The sequence below is a fragment of the Oncorhynchus gorbuscha genome, unplaced genomic scaffold (assembly GCF_021184085.1).
Source record: "Oncorhynchus gorbuscha isolate QuinsamMale2020 ecotype Even-year unplaced genomic scaffold, OgorEven_v1.0 Un_scaffold_1137, whole genome shotgun sequence".
NCBI lineage: Eukaryota > Metazoa > Chordata > Actinopteri > Salmoniformes > Salmonidae > Oncorhynchus > Oncorhynchus gorbuscha.
Genome location: NW_025746007.1, coordinates 138,803 through 158,092, shown reverse-complemented (window position 1 = coordinate 158,092; position 19,290 = coordinate 138,803). Strand labels below are relative to the sequence as shown.

The following is a 19,290-nucleotide window of genomic DNA, read 5'->3' as shown; positions in this document are numbered from 1 at the left end:
GAGCCTCGTCACTTTTAATTTGCCTTACGGAGAAGGACAACTGCTTGGGGGTCAGTTTTTTAACATTTCTGTTCCAGTGGAGATCACAGACAGGTGTTTGTTTCCGTCATTGGTCTAGAGATCCGGGTGTATCGGTTTGGATAATAGAGATACCAAACTCAGCAATAACAACAGTACCCTGCTTCACTGGACTCTGGCTATGCAGACAACAGTCCTTAGCTTGGTCCCAGATGTGTTTGGCAAGACAAGGATGACACAAACAGATCTGGGATCAGGCTCCATTGTCCTCTGTCTCAGTATGAAAGTCCCTCAGCAGTGTGAACTGTTTCTCTTCGTAGTGTCTCCAGTTCAGGACAAGGTGCTCTGGGAGAGGACTGAAATCATCCTCTATTCCCCATGTTGAGCACTACTTTACACCAGGACCCATAGGGCCTTGGTCTCTCCAGTGTCTGAGAGGTTCGGTACCACGTGGACTTACACTAGATACATCTCTAGTTTAATTTGTACTGTAATCACTAAGTTGTTGATTTGTGGAACAAACCACACAAATAACATTTTCAGGTAACTGTTTTTCTTTTGCTTGATTCTGTAATATGCAGAATGTGGATTCATTGTGTCTCCAGTGTAGCAGTGTGAATCCGGGTGTGTAATACAGAGCATTCAGGAAGTATTCAGACCCCTTGACTTTTTACACATTTTGTTACGTTACAGCCTTATTCTGAAATGGATTCAATCTTTTCCACCCTCAATCTACAGACGACACTCCATTATGACAAAGCAAAAAGTCAATGTTTTATTTTAGAAAATGTATTTTAAAAAAAACTGAAATATTCAGACCCTTTACTCAGTACTCTGTTGAAGCCCCTTTGGCAGCCTAGAGTCTTCTTGGATATGACGCTACAAGCTTGGCTCACCTGTATTTGGATGAGTTAAAACAATACCTTATTTTTAAAATACATTTGCAAAAATGTCTAAACCTGTTTTCACTTTGTCATGCTGGGGCATTGTGATGTCATCCTGGGGCATTGTGATGTCATCCTGGGGCATTGTGATGTCATCCTGGGGCATTGTGATGTCATCCTGGGGCATTGTGATGTCATCCTGGGGCATTGTGATGTCATCCTGGGGCATTGTGATGTCATGCTGGGGCATTGTGATGTCATCCTGGGGCATTGTGATGTCATCCTGGGGCATTGATGAAATGAATTGAATCCATTTTACCAATCTTGCTTTAGTAACGGTGTTAAAGAGGGTCTGAATACTTCCTGAAGGGACATTTAATCTTCTATTCAATAAACCCACTAACCAGAAGTAAACTACTTTGAGTGCCAGACGCGCCTGACTGATACCATTATGTACCACTATATATAAGGACAGCTTTGATGTGGCTTTAGTCAGGAGATACGGTGTTATTCAGAGGGAACCAAATCCACCATTATGTACCACTATATATAAGGACAGCTTTGATGTGGCTTTAGTCAGGAGATACGGTGTTATTCAGAGGGAACCAAATCCACCATTATGTACCACTATATATAAGGACAGCTTTGATGTGGCTTTAGTCAGGAGATACGGTGTTATTCAGAGGGAACCAAATCCACCATTATGTACCACTATATATAAGGACAGCTTTGATGTGGCTTTAGTCAGGAGATACGGTGTTATTCAGAGGGAACCAAATCCACCATTATGTACCACTATATATAAGGACAGCTTTGATGTGGCTTTAGTCAGGAGATACGGTGTTATTCAGAGGGAACCAAATCCACCATTATGTACCACTATATATAAGGACAGCTTTGATGTGGCTTTAGTCAGGAGATACGGTGTTATTCAGAGGGAACCAAATCCACCCTTAAGGACAGCTTTGTTGTTCTTCATGTAATATTATCGGGTTTACAACAGTAATCAGGGTGCATCAGAAGGATTTGATTTTGTATTTGTGATGTAAATCTCCATCAGTGCTATCCAATCTCATGATGATGAACATGTTCACTTTGTTTTGGTGATGCATGATGGTACGAGCTGTATGTATATGATTGTTAAGATATTAAAAATGACAGATGTGTGGATTTCTTTTCATGTGGTGAGACTGATATATACTCCCTGATCAAAAGTTTGTGGACACCTGCTCATTCCAAAATCATGGGTATTAGTATGGAGTTGGTCTCTTTGCTGCTATAACAGCCTCCACACTTCTGGGAAGGCTTTCCACTAGATGTAGGAACATTGCTGCTATAACAGCCTCCACACTTCTGGGAAGGCTTTCCACTAGATGTAGGAACATTGCTGCTATAACAGCCTCCACTCTTTGGGGAAGGCTTTCCACTAGATGTAGGAACATTGCTGCTATAACAGCCTCCACTCTTTGGGGAAGGCTTTCCACTAGATGTTAGAACATTGCTGCGGGGACTTGCTTCCAGTCAGCCACAAGAGCATTAGTGAGGTTGGGCAATTAGGCCCGACGGGGTTGAGGTCAGGGCTCTGTGCAGGCCAGTCAAGTTCTTCCACACCGATCTCGACAAACCATTTCTGTATGGACCTTGCTTTGTGCATGAGGGCATTGTCATGTTGAAACAGGAAATGGCCTTCCCCAAACTGTTGCCACAAAGTTGGAAGCACAGAATAATCTAGAATGTCATTGAATGCTGTAGCATTAAGATTTAACTTCACTGGAACTAAAATGGGCCTAGCCCCACTTCCTCCACCAAGTTTGACTGTTGGCACTATGCATCGGGGCAGATGATATTCGCCAATATTTATCTATGGAGATTGCATGGCGGTGTCCTTTATTTTATACACCTGTCAGCAACGGTAGTGGCTGAAATAGCTTTTGTATCTATAGTGTACCAAGAAAACCAGATCCAGGCTCCATAGGAGAATCTTAATTGCATTTCATTGCCTCCTTTTCAAACCACATTGGACGAGAAGGTCAAAGGGGAGGAAATGTTGAGATCCTCCTCATAGAAAGAGGACTCACCTATATCTGTCTGTCTCGGTGTATAACGGACTAGTTTCAGTAAAGCGGTGTAATAGTGACATCTAGTGGTAGAAAACGGATATTACACCGGCTCCCTCTAGTATTCAGTAGAACAATACATATCAAATAACTCCCATTCAATGTTGTTATTGAAATAGATCTCCAAATCATGGAACGGGCTTCGATGGAAATGCATCGTGAACGAGGCACACGTTGCCGGAGGAGGAGATTAATAGATATGAGAGACGAAGGTGTTAGCCTCTGAACTCAATAACTAACTCTTCTGGACTGCTTTCCCTGTCCGGAACTTGAAGAATGAAGCATTTTTCAAACACCTGAAACAGTGACTCAGTGACTCAACCCTCCCAGGGACGGTATGGAAGAGCACCAGTAAGTCAGTGACTCAACCCCCTCCTAGGGACGGTATGGAAGAGCACCAGTAAGTCAGTGACTCAACCCCCTCCTAGGGACGGTATGGAAGAGCACCACTAAGTCAGTGACTCAACCCCCTCCTAGGGACGGTATGGAAGAGCACCACTAAGTCAGTGACTCAACCCCCTCCTAGGGACGGTATGGAAGAGCACCACTAAGTCAGTGACTCAACCCCCTCCTAGGGACGGTATGGAAGAGCACCACTAAGTCAGTGACTCAACCCCCTCCTAGGGACGGTATGGAAGAGCACCACTAAGTCAGTGACTCAACCGCCTCCTAGGGACGGTATGGAAGAGGCAAGGGCTGATTTCAAGGTTTTACTGCTAACCTACAAAGCATTACATGGGCTTGCTCCTACCCATCTCTCTGATTTGGTTGAGACCGAGTCTGCGTTTCTGACATGGGTAGACAGACCATTCCATAAAAATGGAGCTCTATAGGAGAAAGCCCTGCCTCCAGCTGTTTGCTTAGAAATTCTAGGGACAATTAGGAGGCCTGCGTCTTGTGACCGTAGCGTACGTGTAGGTATGTACGGCAGGATCAAATCAGAGAGATAGGTAGGAGCAAGCCCATGTAATGCTTTGTAGGTTAGCAGTAAAACCAATGAAATCAGCCCTTCCTTAACAGGAAGCCAGTGTAGAGAGGCTAGCACTGGAGTAATATGATCAAATTGTTTGGTTCTAGTCAGGATTCTAGCAGCCGTATTTAGCACTAACTGAAGTTTATTTAGTGATTTATCCGGGCAGCCGGAAAGTAGAGCATTGCAGATAGTCTAACCTAGAAGTGACAAAAACATGGATTAGCTTTTCATCTTTTGACCAAAAGTTTCTGATTTTTTGCAGTGTTAAGTAGATGGAATAAAGCTGTCCTTGAAACAGTCTTGATATGTTCTTCAAAAGAGAGATCAGGGTCCAGAGTAACGCCGAGGTCCTTCACAGTTTTATTCGAGACGACTGTACAACCATGAAGATTAATTGTCAGATTCAACAGAAGATCTCTTTGTTTCTTGGGACCTAGAACAAGCATCTCTGTTTTATCCGAGTTTAAAAGTAGAACATTTGCCACCATCCACTTCCTTATGTCTGGAACACAGGCTTCCAGGGTAGGAGATGGAGGCTTCACCCTGTTTCATCAACATGTACAGCTGTGTGTCCGTCCGCATAGCAGTGAACGTTGACATTGGTGATGTCAATCGGAAACACAAGAGGTATATAGAATATAGAATGAAGACAATAGTGGTCCTAAAACCTAGAGGAACACCGAAACGTACAATTGATTCGTCAGAGGACAAACCATCCACAGAGACCAACTGATATCTTACCAACATAATATCTAAACCTGTATACCGGGGAGCTAGTTTCTTGTGACAAATGTTTTTTGTTCTTAGGGGTGCGACTGCATCTGGAGTATTACCCAGACTTGTCTGCCCTTGACCAGCACAAAAACATCCTGTGGCGTTCTGCATTAGCATCGAATAGCCCCCGTGATATGTAACTGTTCAGGGAAGTCAGGAACCAATATGCTCAGGCTAGCTTTTTCAAACAGATATTTGCATCCTGTAGCACTAATTCCAAAAAGTTTTGGGACGCTGTAAAGTCCATAGAGAATAAGAGCACCTTCTCCCAGCTGCCCACTGCACTGAGGATAGGAAACACTTCTCCCACACCAATAATTTCCAATAAGAGCAGTTTCCCAGCTGCCCACTGACTGAGGATAGGAAACACCCACCAATAATTTCAGCAACTGGCCCAAACTGGCCCAAGCCTACCCCGGCCAACAGCTCTGTACCCCTACCCCGGCCAACAGCTCTGTACCCCCCACAGCAACTGGCCCAAGCCTACCCCGGCCAACAGCTCTGTACCCCCCACAGCAACTGGCCCAAGCCTACCCCTACCCCGGCCAACAGCTCTGTACCCCCCACAGCAACTGGCCCAAGCCTACCCCCGCCAACAGCTACCCCCCCGGCCAACAGCTCTGTACCCCCCACAGCAACTGGCCCAAGCCTACCCCTACCCCGGCCAACAGCTCTGTACCCCTACCCCGGCCAACAGCTCTGCACCCCCCCCCCCCCCACAGCAACTTGCCCAAGCCCACCCCTACCCCGGCCAACAGCTCTGCACCCCCCCCCCCACAGCAACTGGCCCAAGCCTACCCCTACCCCGGCCAACAGCTCTGTACCCCTACCCCGGCCAACAGCTCTGCACCCCTACCCACAGCAACTTGCCCAAGCCTACCCCATTTCCCGTGTTCGAGCAAGGAGGCCCACAAACCTGACTCCGTTACACCAGCTCTGTCAGGAGGCCCACAAACCTGACTCAGTTACACCAGCTCTGGTCAGGAGGCCCACAAACCTGACTCAGTTACACCAGCTCTGGTCAGGAGGCTCAGTTACACAAACCTGACTCAGTTACACCAGCTCTGGTCAGGAGGCCCACAAACCTGACTCAGTTACACCAGCTCTGGTCAGGAGGCCCACAAACCTGACTCAGTTACACCAGCTCTGGTCAGGAGGCCCACAAACCTCTGGTCAGACTCAGTTACACCAGCTCTGGTCAGGAGGCCCACAAACCTGACTCAGTTACACCAGCTCTGTCAGGAGGAATGGGCCAAAATTCACCCAACTTATTGTGGGAAGCTTGTGGAAGGCTTCATGAAACATTTTACCCAAGTTAAACAATTTAAAGGCAATGCTACCAAATACTAATTGAGTGCATGTAAACTTCTGACCCACTGGGAACGTGATGAAATAAATAATTCTCTCTGCTATTATTCTGACATTTCATATTCTTAAAATGAAGTGGTGATCCTAACTGACCTAAAACAGGGAATATTTTTACCAGGATTAAATGTCAGGAATTGTGAAAAACGGAGTTCAAAAGTATTTGGCTAAAGTGTATGTAAACGCCAGACTTCATCTGTTAATGGACTGTTTTTAAATATAAATCACATTTTCATTTGACATACCCCAGTTTGGGAATACCTGCAATAAGACACAGCACAGACAAACCCCAGTTTGGGAATACCTGCAATAAGATTACACCCCAGTTTGGGAATACCTGCAATAAGACACAGCACAGACATACCCCAGTTTGGGAATACCTGCAATAAGACACAGCACAGACACACCCCAGTTTGGGAATACCTGCAATAAGACACACCCCAGTTTGGGAATACCTGTAATAAGACACAGCACAGACAAACCCCAGTTTGGGAATCCCTGCAATAAGACAAACCCCAGTTTGGGAATACCTGCAATAAGACACAGCACAGACACACCCCAGTTTGGGAATACCTGCAATAAGGCACAGCACAGACACACCCCAGTTTGGGAATACCTGCAATAAGACAAACCCCAGTTTGGGAATACCTGCAATAAGACAAGCCCCAGTTTGGGAATACCTGCAATAAGACAAACCCCAGTTTGGGAATACCTGCAATAAGACACAGCACAGACACACCCCAGTTTGGGAATACCTGCAATAAGACACACCCCAGTTTGGGAATACCTGCAATAAGACACACCCCAGTTTGGGAATACCTGCAATAAGACAAAACCCAGTTTGGGAATACCTGCAATAAGACACGGCACAGACAAACCCCAGTTTGGAAATACCTGCAATAAGACACAGCACAGACAAACCCCAGTTTGGGAATACCTGCAATAAGACACGGCACAGACACACCCAGTTTGGGAATACCTGCAATAAGACACGGCACAGACACACCCAGTTTGGGAATACCTGCAATAAGACCCAGCACAGACAAACCCCAGTTTGGGAATACCTGCAATAAGACACACCCCAGTTTGGGAATACCCGCAATAAGACACACCCCAGTTTGGGAATACCCGCAATAAGACACACCCCAGTTTGGGAATACCCGCAATAAGACAAACCCCAGTTTGGGAATACCCGCAATAAGACAAACCCCAGTTTGGGAATACCTGCAATAAGACACACCCCAGTTTGGGAATACCTGCAATAAGACACACCCCAGTTTGGGAATACCTGCAATAAGACACACCCCAGTTTGGGAATAACTGCAATAAGACACACCCCAGTTTGGGAATACCTGCAATAAGACACACCCCAGTTTGGGAATACCTGTAATAAGACACAGCACAGACAAACCCCAGTTTGGGAATACCTGCAATAAGACAAACCCCAGTTTGGGAATACCTGCAATAAGACAAGCACCAGTTTGGGAATACCTGCAATAAGACAAACCCCAGTTTGGGAATACCTGCAATAAGACACAGCACAGACACACCCCAGTTTGGGAATACCTGCAATAAGACACACCCCAGTTTGGGAATACCTGCAATAAGACACACCCCAGTTTGGGAATACCTGCAATAAGACAAACCCCAGTTTGGGAATACCTGCAATAAGACACGGCACAGACAAACCCCAGTTTGGAAATACCTGCAATAAGACACAGCACAGTTTGGGAATACCTGCAATAAGACACGGCACAGACACACCCAGTTTGGGAATACCTGCAATAAGACACAGCACAGACAAACCCCAGTTTGGGAATACCTGCAATAAGACACGGCACAGACACACCCAGTTTGGGAATACCTGCAATAAGACCCAGCACAGACAAACCCCAGTTTGGGAATACCTGCAATAAGACACACCCCAGTTTGGGAATACCCGCAATAAGACACACCCCAGTTTGGGAATACCCGCAATAAGACACACCCCAGTTTGGGAATACCCGCAATAAGACAAACCCCAGTTTGGTAATAACTGCAATAAGACACACCCCAGTTTGGGAATACCTGCAATAAGACACACCCCAGTTTGGGAATACCTGCAATAAGACACACCCCAGTTTGGGAATACCTGCAATAAGACACACCTCTTCTCCTTTCCCCCTTCTGATGACCAGGTGGCGAATCGCATCTCTGCATGTCTGGCAGACATATCAGTGTGGATGACGGATCACCACCTCAAGCTGAACCTCGGCAAGACGGAGCTGCTCTTCCTCCCGTGGAAGGACTGCCCGTTCCATGATCTCGCCATCACGGTTGACAACTCCATTGTGTCCTCCTCCCAGAGCGCCAAGAACCTTGGCGTGATCCTGGACAACACCCTGTCGTTCTCAACTAACATCAAGGCGGTGGCCCGTTCCTGGGTTCATGCTCTACAACATCCGCAGAGTACGACCCTGCCTCACACAGGAAGCACCCCAGGTCCTAATCCAGGCACTTGTCATCTCCCAGTCTGGATTACTGCAACTCGCTGTTGGCTGGGCTCCCTGCCTGTGCCATTAAACCCCACACCCCAGTTCAACTCATCCAGAACGCCGCAGCCCAGTCTGGTGTTCAACCTTCCCAAGACTCACGTTTGGGACCCCGCTCCTCCGTTCTCTCCACTGGCTTCCAGTTGAAGCTCACATCCGCTACAAGACCATGGTGCTTGGGAATACGGAGCTGTGAGGGGAACGGCACCTCAGTACCTCCAGGCTCTGATCAGGCCCTACACCCAAACAAGGGCACTGCGTTCATCCACCTCTGGCCTGCTCGCCTCCCTACCACTGAGGAAGTACAGCTCCCGCTCAGCCCAGTCAAAACTGTTCGCTGAATGGCCCCCAATGGTGGAACAAACTCCCAGTTTGCCAGGACAGCGGAAGTCAATCACCACCTTCCGGAACACCTGAAACCCCACCTCTTTAAGGAATACCTAGGATAGGTTAAGTAATCCCTCTCACCCCACCCCCCCTAAGTTTTAGATGCACTATTGTTAAGTGACTGTCCCACTGGATGTCATAAGAATGCACCAATTTGTAAGTCGCTCTGGACAAGAGCGTCTGCCCAATGACTTAAATGTAAATGTAAATGTAACCCCAGTTTGGGAATACCTGCAATAAGACAAACCCCAGTTTGGGAATACCTGCAATAAGACACACCCCCCAGTTTGGGAATACCTGCAATAAGACAAACCCCAGTTTGGGAATACCTGCAATAAGACACACCCCAGTTTGGGAATACCTGCAATAAGACACACCCCAGTTTGGGAATACCTGCAATAAGACAAACCCCAGTTTGGGAATAACTGCAATAAGACACACCCCAGTTTGGGAATACCTGCAATAAGACACAGCACAGACATACCCCAGTTTGGGAATACCTGCAATAAGACATACCCCAGTTTGGGAATACCTGCAATAAGACACAGCACAGACATACCCCAGTTTGGGAATACCTGCAATAAGACAAAACCCCAGTTTGGGAATACCTGCAATATGACACACCCCAGTTTGGGAATACCTGCAATAAGACACAGCACAGACACACCCCAGTTTGGGAATACCTGCAATAAGACACACCCCAGTTTGGGAATACCTGTAATAAGACACAGCACAGACAAACCCCAGTTTGGGAATCCCTGCAATAAGACAAACCCCAGTTTGGGAATACCTGCAATAAGACACAGCACAGACATACCCCAGTTTGGGAATACCTGCAATAAGACACAGCACAGACACACCCCAGTTTGGGAATACCTGCAATAAGACAAACCCCAGTTTGGGAATACCTGCAATAAGACAAACCCCAGTTTGGGAATACCTGCAATAAGACACAGCACAGACACACCCCAGTTTGGGAATACCTGCAATAAGACACACCCCAGTTTGGGAATACCTGCAATAAGACACACCCCAGTTTGGGAATACCTGCAATAAGACAAACCCCAGTTTGGGAATACCTGCAATAAGACAAACCCCAGTTTGGGAATACCTGCAATAAGACACGGCACAGACAAACCCCAGTTTGGAAATACCTGCAATAAGACACAGCACAGACACACCCAGTTTGGGAATACCTGCAATAAGACACGGCACAGACACACCCAGTTTGGGAATACCTGCAATAAGACCCAGCACAGACAAACCCCAGTTTGGGAATACCTGCAATAAGACACACCCCAGTTTGGGAATACCTGCAATAAGACAAACCCCAGTTTGGGAATACCTGCAATAAGACACGGCACAGACAAACCCCAGTTTGGGAATACCTGCAATAAGACACAGCACAGACACACCCAGTTTGGGAATACCTGCAATAAGACACGGCACAGACACACCCAGTTTGGGAATACCTGCAATAAGACCCAGCACAGACAAACCCCAGTTTGGGAATACCTGCAATAAGACACACCCCAGTTTGGGAATACCTGCAATAAGACACACCCCAGTTTGGGAATACCTGCAATAAGACACACCCCAGTTTGGGAATACCTGCAATAAGACACACCCCAGTTTGGGAATACCTGCAATAAGACAAACCCCAGGGGACAGACAAACCCCAGTTTGGAAATACCTGCAATAAGACACAGCACAGACAAACCCCAGTTTGGGAATACCTGCAATAAGACACGGCACAGACACACCCAGTTTGGGAATACCTGCAATAAGACACAGCACAGACACACCCAGTTTGGGAATACCTGCAATAAGACCCAGCACAGACAAACCCCAGTTTGGGAATACCTGCAATAAGACACACCCCAGTTTGGGAATACCCGCAATAAGACACACCCCAGTTTGGGAATACCCGCAATAAGACACACCCCAGTTTGGGAATACCCGCAATAAGACAAACCCCAGTTTGGGAATACCCGCAATAAGACAAACCCCAGTTTGGGAATACCTGCAATAAGACAAACCCCAGTTTGGGAATACCTGCAATAAGACACACCCCAGTTTGGGAATAACTGCAATAAGACACACCCCAGTTTGGGAATACCTGCAATAAGACACAGCACAGACACACCCCAGTTTGGGAATACCTGCAATAAGGCACAGCACAGACACACCCCAGTTTGGGAATACCTGCAATAAGACAAACCCCAGTTTGGGAATACCTGCAATAAGACAAGCCCCAGTTTGGGAATACCTGCAATAAGACAAACCCCAGTTTGGGAATACCTGCAATAAGACACAGCACAGACACACCCCAGTTTGGGAATACCTGCAATAAGACACACCCCAGTTTGGGAATACCTGCAATAAGACACACCCCAGTTTGGGAATACCTGCAATAAGACAAACCCCAGTTTGGGAATACCTGCAATAAGACACGGCACAGACAAACCCCAGTTTGGAAATACCTGCAATAAGACACAGCACAGTTTGGGAATACCTGCAATAAGACACAGCACAGACACACCCCAGTTTGGGAATACCTGCAATAAGACACACCCCAGTTTGGGAATACCTGCAATAAGACACACCCCAGTTTGGGAATACCTGCAATAAGACAAACCCCAGTTTGGGAATACCTGCAATAAGACACGGCACAGACAAACCCCAGTTTGGGAATACCTGCAATAAGACAAACCCCAGTTTGGGAATACCTGCAATAAGACACGGCACAGACAAACCCCAGTTTGGAAATACCTGCAATAAGACAAACCCCAGTTTGGGAATACCTGCAATAAGACAAGCCCCAGTTTGGGAATACCTGCAATAAGACAAACCCCAGTTTGGGAATACCTGCAATAAGACACAGCACAGACACACCCCAGTTTGGGAATACCTGCAATAAGACACACCCCAGTTTGGGAATACCTGCAATAAGACACACCCCAGTTTGGGAATACCTGCAATAAGACAAACCCCAGTTTGGGAATACCTGCAATAAGACACGGCACAGACAAACCCCAGTTTGGAAATACCTGCAATAAGACACACCCAGTTTGGGAATACCTGCAATAAGACACGGCACAGACACACCCAGTTTGGGAATACCTGCAATAAGACACAGCACAGACAAACCCCAGTTTGGGAATACCTGCAATAAGACACACCCCAGTTTGGGAATACCCGCAATAAGACACACCCCAGTTTGGGAATACCCGCAATAAGACACACCCCAGTTTGGGAATACCCGCAATAAGACAAACCCCAGTTTGGGAATACCCGCAATAAGACAAACCCCAGTTTGGGAATACCCGCAATAAGACACACCCCAGTTTGGGAATACCTGCAATAAGACACACCCCAGTTTGGGAATACCTGCAATAAGACACACCCCAGTTTGGGAATAACTGCAATAAGACACACCCCAGTTTGGGAATACCTGCAATAAGACACACCCCAGTTTGGGAATACCTGCAATAAGACACACCCCAGTTTGGGAATACCTGCAATAAGACACACCCCAGTTTGGGAATACCTGCAATAAGACACACCCCAGTTTGGGAATACCTGCAATAAGACACACCCCAGTTTGGGAATACCTGCAATAAGACACACCCCAGTTTGGGAATACCTGCAATAAGACACACCCCAGTTTGGGAATACCTGCAATAAGACACACCCCAGTTTGGGAATACCTGCAATAAGACAAACCCCAGTTTGGGAATACCTGCAATAAGACACACCCCAGTTTGGGAATACCTGCAATAAGACACACCCCAGTTTAGGAATACCTGCAATAAGACAAACCCCAGTTTGGGAATACCTGCAATAAGACACACCCCAGTTTGGGAATACCTGCAATAAGACACAGCACAGACACACCCCAGTTTGGGAATACCTGCAATAAGACACAGTTTGGGAATACAGACAAACCCAGTTTGGGAATACCTGCAATAAGACACACCCCAGTTTGGGAATACCTGCAATAAGACAAACCCCAGTTTGGGAATACCTGCAATAAGACACACCCCAGTTTGGGAATACCTGCAATAAGACACAGCACAGACACACCCCAGTTTGGGAATACCTGCAATAAGACACAGTACAGACAAACCTCAGTTTGGGAATACCTGCAATAAGACAAACCCCAGTTTGGGAATACCTGCAATAAGACACACCCCAGTTTGGGAATACCTGCAATAAGACAAACCCCAGTTTGGGAATACCTGCAATAAGACACACCCCAGTTTGGGAATACCTGCAATAAGACACACCCCAGTTTGGGAATACCTGCAATAAGACAAACCCCAGTTTGGGAATACCTGCAATAAGACACACCCCAGTTTGGGAATACCTGCAATAAGACACAGCACAGACACACCCCAGTTTGGGAATACCTGCAATAAGACACAGCACAGACAAACCCCAGTTTGGGAATACCTGCAATAAGACACACCCCAGTTTGGGAATACCTGCAATAAGACACACCCCAGTTTGGGAATACCTGCAATAAGACAAACCCCAGTTTGGGAATACCTGCAATAAGACAAACCCCAGTTTGGGAATACCTGCAATAAGACACAGCACAGACACACCCCAGTTTGGGAATACCTGCAATAAGACACAGCACAGACACACCCCAGTTTGGGAATACCTGCAATAAGACAAACCCCAGTTTGGGAATACCTGCAATAAGACACACCCCAGTTTGGGAATACCTGCAATAAGACACAGCAGACACACCCCAGTTTGGGAATACCTGCAATAAGACACAGCAGACACACCCCAGTTTGGGAATACCTGCAATAAGACACAGCAGACACACCCCAGTTTGGGAATACCTGCAATAAGACACAGCAGACACATACTTTGATGAATCCATTTTAATGGAAAATGTAAAACCCCTTTGAACTTCAATGTACAAAGCATATAACACTTGCACTTTTAAAATTACAAATTGAAGCAAGCCATGTTTTAAAAAATACATCAGTGAATGTATATATGTATATATTTACACAATTGTTATCGTTTAAACTTCAAAATTTGAATAAATTATTTTTTGTGTGTAAATGTCTCCATTTTACAGTGAATACTTCTTAATAAAATGCTGAAGTGTATTATTCATTTCGTCTTTTTTTTTACATAATACAACTGTACACGGATTCATACAATAGAATAGTTTGGCAGTTGGTTTTTAAAAGATATGGCATGAGGACGAATTCAGCAGCGACTCCCAGAGTTCTCGGCGACAGCTGAAGTCTGTTTCCTCTCACAGTAACTGTCTCACAATGTAGGAAACGGCATCCGTCTCACAACTCATCATTTAGCAAACTGTACAAGTCACATTTACATTTGATCTAGAACATCATCGCATTTACAACTCCTATAAAATAAATACATAATTTTCACAGAAACAATATACAACCGTTTGAAAGAAAAAACATTGAAAGAAAAACATGAACTAAACAAACAGAGAACAGAAGGTTCCAGAACAGCAGTCAGAGCTGTGAGACCAGATTCTACAGGACCAAACAGAGAACAGAAGGTTCCAGAACAGCAGTCAGAGCTGTGAGACCAGATTCTACAGGACCAAACAGAGAACAGAAGGTTCCAGAACAGCAGTCAGAGCTGTGAGACCAGATTCTACAGGACCAAACAGAGAACAGAAGGTTCCAGAACAGCAGTCAGAGCTGTGAGACCAGATTCTACAGGACCAAACAGAGAACAGAAGGTTCCAGAACAGCAGTCAGAGCTGTGAGACCAGATTCTACAGGACCAAACAGAGAACAGAAGGTTCCAGAACAGCAGTCAGAGCTGTGAGACCAGATTCTACTGGACCAAACAGAGAACAGAAGGTTCCAGAACAGCAGTCAGAGCTGTGAGACCAGATTCTACAGGACCAAACAGAGAACAGAAGGTTCCAGAACAGCAGTCAGAGCTGTGAGACCAGATTCTACAGGACCAAACAGAGAACAGAAGGTTCCAGAACAGCAGTCAGAGCTGTGAGACCAGATTCTACAGGACCAAACAGAGAACAGAAGGTTCCAGAACAGCAGTCAGAGCTGTGAGACCAGATTCTACAGGAACAAACAGAGAACAGAAGGTTCCAGAACAGCAGTCAGAGCTGTGAGACCAGATTCTACTGAACTCAGTTCTCCTGATGCTGTGGTAGCGATGCTGCTGTGGTCAGTATCCTGATGCTGGGTAGCGATGCTGCTGTGGTGAGTATCCTGATGCTGTGGTAGCGATGCTGCTGTGGTCAGTATCCTGATGCTGGGTAGTGATGCTGCTGTGGTCAGTATCCTGATGCTGGGTGGTGATGCTGCTGTGGTCAGTATCCTGATGCTGGGTAGTGATGCTGCTGTGGTCAGTATCCTGATGCTGGGTGGTGATGCTGCTGTGGTCAGTATCCTGATGCTGTGGTAGCGATGCTGCTGTGGTCAGTATCCTGATGCTGGGTGGTGATGCTGCTGTGGTCAGTATCCTGATGCTGGGTAGTGATGCTGCTGTGGTCAGTATCCTGATGCTGGGTAGTGATGCTGCTGTGGTCAGTATCCTGATGCTGGGTGGTGATGCTGCTGTGGTCAGTATCCTGATGCTGGGTAGTGATGCTGGTCAGTAACATGTAGTTCTAGTGTGTTGTAGTGTGTTTTGATGTTGTAGTTAGTGTCAGTGTGTATATATCTGTTCCAGGCTGAAGGAAGATGTCTCAGAGAGGGAGACGCCAGAGAGGGAGGCGCCAGAGAGGGAGGCGCCAGAGAGGGAGGCGCCAGAGAGGGAGGCGCCAGAGAGGGAGGCGCCAGAGAGGGAGGAGCCAGAGAGGGAGGCGCCAGAGAGGGAGGCGCCAGAGAGGGAGGCGCCAGAGAGGGAGGCGCCAGAGAGGGAGGCGCCAGAGAGGGAGGCGCCAGAGAGGGAGGCGCCAGAGAGGGAGGCGCCAGAGAGGGAGGCGCCAGAGAGGGAGGAGCCAGAGAGGGAGGAGCCAGAGAGGGAGGAGCCAGGGGGACTGCGGGTCAGGAATTCTCTTCCTCCTCCTGGCAGTACCTCCTCAGCGACGTCAATGCATCCTTCACAGAGTGGAACAAGATGTTCTTTACCTGGGGAGAGGACAGAGAGGAGAGGTTAAACAGGAGGGAGAGACAGAGAGGAGAGGTTAAACAGGAGGGAGAGACAGAGAGGAGAGATAGATAGAGACGGAGAGGACAGAGAGGAGAGGTTAAACAGGAGGGAGAGAGAGAGAGGAGAGAGAGAGAGGAGAGGTTAAACAGGAGGGAGAGAGAGAGGAGAGAGAGAGAAGAGGTTAAACAGGAGGGAGAGAGAGAGAGAAGAGGTTAAACAGGAGGGAGAGACAGAGAGGAGAGGTCAAACAGGAGGGAGAGACAGAGAGAGAGATGGAGAGAGGGCGATGACAGAGAGGAGAGGTTAAACAGGAGGGAGAGATACTTAAAAAAATATACGTACACCTTTATTGGCCCAATAGTTAATTAAATAAAGTTGCACTTTGCAGAAATTGCTCCTCCATTTCCTGGTTGCGAAAACTAAGTTTGTCTAATTTCAGGTTGTAACAAAATAAGATACAATTCTCAAAACCCTGTACCCATGTCCTGTTCCCCTGTCCTGGTCCCCTGTACCCCTGTCCTGGTCCCCTGTCCTGTACCCCTGTCCTGGTCTCCTGTACCCATGTCCTGTTCCCCTGTCCTGGTCCCCTGTACCCCTGTCCTGGTCCCCTGTACCCCTGTCCTGGTCCCCTGTACCCCTGTCCTGGTCCCCTGGTCTCCTGTCCTGTTCCCCTGTCCTGGTCCCCTGTCCTGGTCCACTGTACCCCTGTCCTGGTCCCCTGTACCCCTGTCCTGGTCCCCTGTACCCCTGTCCTGGTCCCCTGTACCCCTGTCCTGGTCCCCTGTACCCCTGTCCTGGTCCCCTGTACCCCTGTCCTGGTCCCCTGTCCTGATGCCCTGTCCTGGTCCCCTGTATCCCTGTCCTGGTCCCTTGTACCCCTGTCCTGGTCCCCTGTACCCCTGTCCTGGTCCCCTGTACCCCTGTCCTGGTCCCCTGTACCCCTGTCCTGGTCCCCTGTACCCCTGTCCTGGTCCCCTGTACCCCTGTCCTGGTCCCCTGTACCCCTGTCCTGGTCCCCTGTCCTGGTCCCCTGTACCCCTGTCCTGGTCCCCTGTCCTGGTCCCCTGTACATAGAACCCCTGACACCCCACACCTCTACAAAGTTCACATTTACAAGCCACCAATCCAGAATGAAGGGATGGTTCTCTGATGACTGAAATCAGAAGGAAACGGAAAGCTAAAGCAAGACGGTCTAATTCAGCTGATGATGGGATGGCTTTTAACACCGCCTTCTGAATCAGGGTGTGACTATGACCTGAAATCAGACTGCCTTCTGAATCAGGCTGTGACTATGACCTGAAATCAGACTGCCTTCTGAATCAGGGTGTGACTATGACCTGAAATCAGACTGCCTTCTGAATCAGGCTGTGACTATGACCTGAAATCAGACTGCCTTCTGAATCAGGCTGTGACTATGACCTGAAATCAGACTGCCTTCTGAATCAGGGTGTGACTATGACCTGAAATCAGACTGCCTTCTGAATCAGGGTGTGACTATGACCTGAAATCAGACTGCCTTCTGAATCAGGGTGTGACTATGACCTGAAATCAGACTGCCTTCTGAATCAGGGTGTGACTATGACCTGAAATCAGACTGCCTTCTGAATCAGGGTGTGACTATGACCTGAAATCAGACTGCCTTCTGAATCAGGGTGTGACTATGACCTGAAATCAGACTGCCTTCTGAATCAGGGTGTGACTATGACCTGAAATCAGACTGCCTTCTGAATCAGGGTGTGACTATGACCTGAAATCAGACTGCCTTCTGAATCAGGGTGTGACTATGACCTGAAATCAGACTGCCTTCTGAATCAGGGTGTGACTATGACCTGAAATCAGACTGCCTTCTGAATCAGGGTGTGACTATGACCTGAAATCAGACTGCCTTCTGAATCAGGGTGTGACTATGACCTGAAATCAGACTGTCTTGTTGTTTGACACTGACCAGTCAGGTCACAGCAGTTTAACACTGTTCTCCAGTCAGTTTAACACTGTTCTCCAGTCAGGTCACAGCAGTTTGACTTTGGCTTTTGAAAAAGCTCAAACAGCTTTTACCATCAACAGAATCTGAAGCTCGTTCTGAATGCATGGTATTTACCAATACTCTTAAAACCATGTCATTAGTACTAAATGCATGGTATTTACCAATACTAAACCCTCTGAAAACCATGTCATTAGTACTAAATGCATGGTATTTACCAATACTCTGAAAACCATGTCATTAGTACTAAATGCATGGTATTTACCAATACTAAACCCTCTGAAAACCATGTCATTAGTACCATGGAAGGACATTGTATAGAGCAGGGCAAAACGTACAGATGTCTGAGTTTGGGTGGATGAGAAGTTGAGCTTCACCAGAGAGAACCTTGTCTCTGTATTGAGTTTTATTACCGACACAAAGCCTGTTTCTCCTTCACTCCCAGAAGAGAGCTCCTTCGTTGTACTTGTCTCTGTATTGAGTTTTATTACCGAGAGCTCCTTCGTTGTACTCGTCTCTGTTTTGAGTTTTATTACCGACACAAAGCCTGTTTCTCCTTCACTCCCAGAAGAGAGCTCCTTCGTTGTACTCGTCTCTGTTTTGAGTTTTATTACCGACACAAAGCCCGTTTCTCCTTCACTCCTAGAAGAGAGCTCCTTCGTTGTACTCGTATCTGTATTGAGTTTTATTACCGACACAAAGCCCGTTTCTCCTCCACTCCTAGAAGAGAGCTCCTTCGTTGTACTCGTCTCTGTTTTGAGTTTTATTACCGACACAAAGCCTGTTTCTGCTTCACTCCCAGAAGAGAGCTCCTTCGTTGTACTTGTCTCTGTTTTGAGTTTTATTACCGACACAAAGCCCGTTTCTTCTTCACTCCTAGAAGAGAGCTCCTTCGTTGTCCTTGTCTCTGTTTTGTACCGTGGTGATACTATGTCCACCGCCTTCAGAAAATATTCACACCCCTCGACTTATCCACATTCTGTTGTGTTACAGGCCTGAATTCAAAATGGATTCTCACCCATCTACACACAATACCCCACCATGTTACAGTGAAAATATGTTTTTAGGAATTTCTGCAAATGTATTAAAAATGAAATACAGAAATCTAATTTACATAAGTATCAACACC

General features: G+C 47.0%; 1 protein-coding gene across 1 annotated transcript in view; it reads right to left on the bottom strand.

Annotated features, from left to right (window-relative positions):
* Positions 1-15,973: 15,973 nt before the first annotated feature.
* The window catches only part of LOC124021599 (probable JmjC domain-containing histone demethylation protein 2C), a 137,304-nt gene continuing 133,987 nt past the window's right edge, over positions 15,974-19,290 (bottom strand). Inside the window, 1 exon segment of the mRNA XM_046336739.1 lies at positions 15,974-16,158. Within this exon segment, the coding sequence (XP_046192695.1) occupies positions 16,075-16,158 (84 nt within the window). The 3' untranslated portion in view covers positions 15,974-16,074.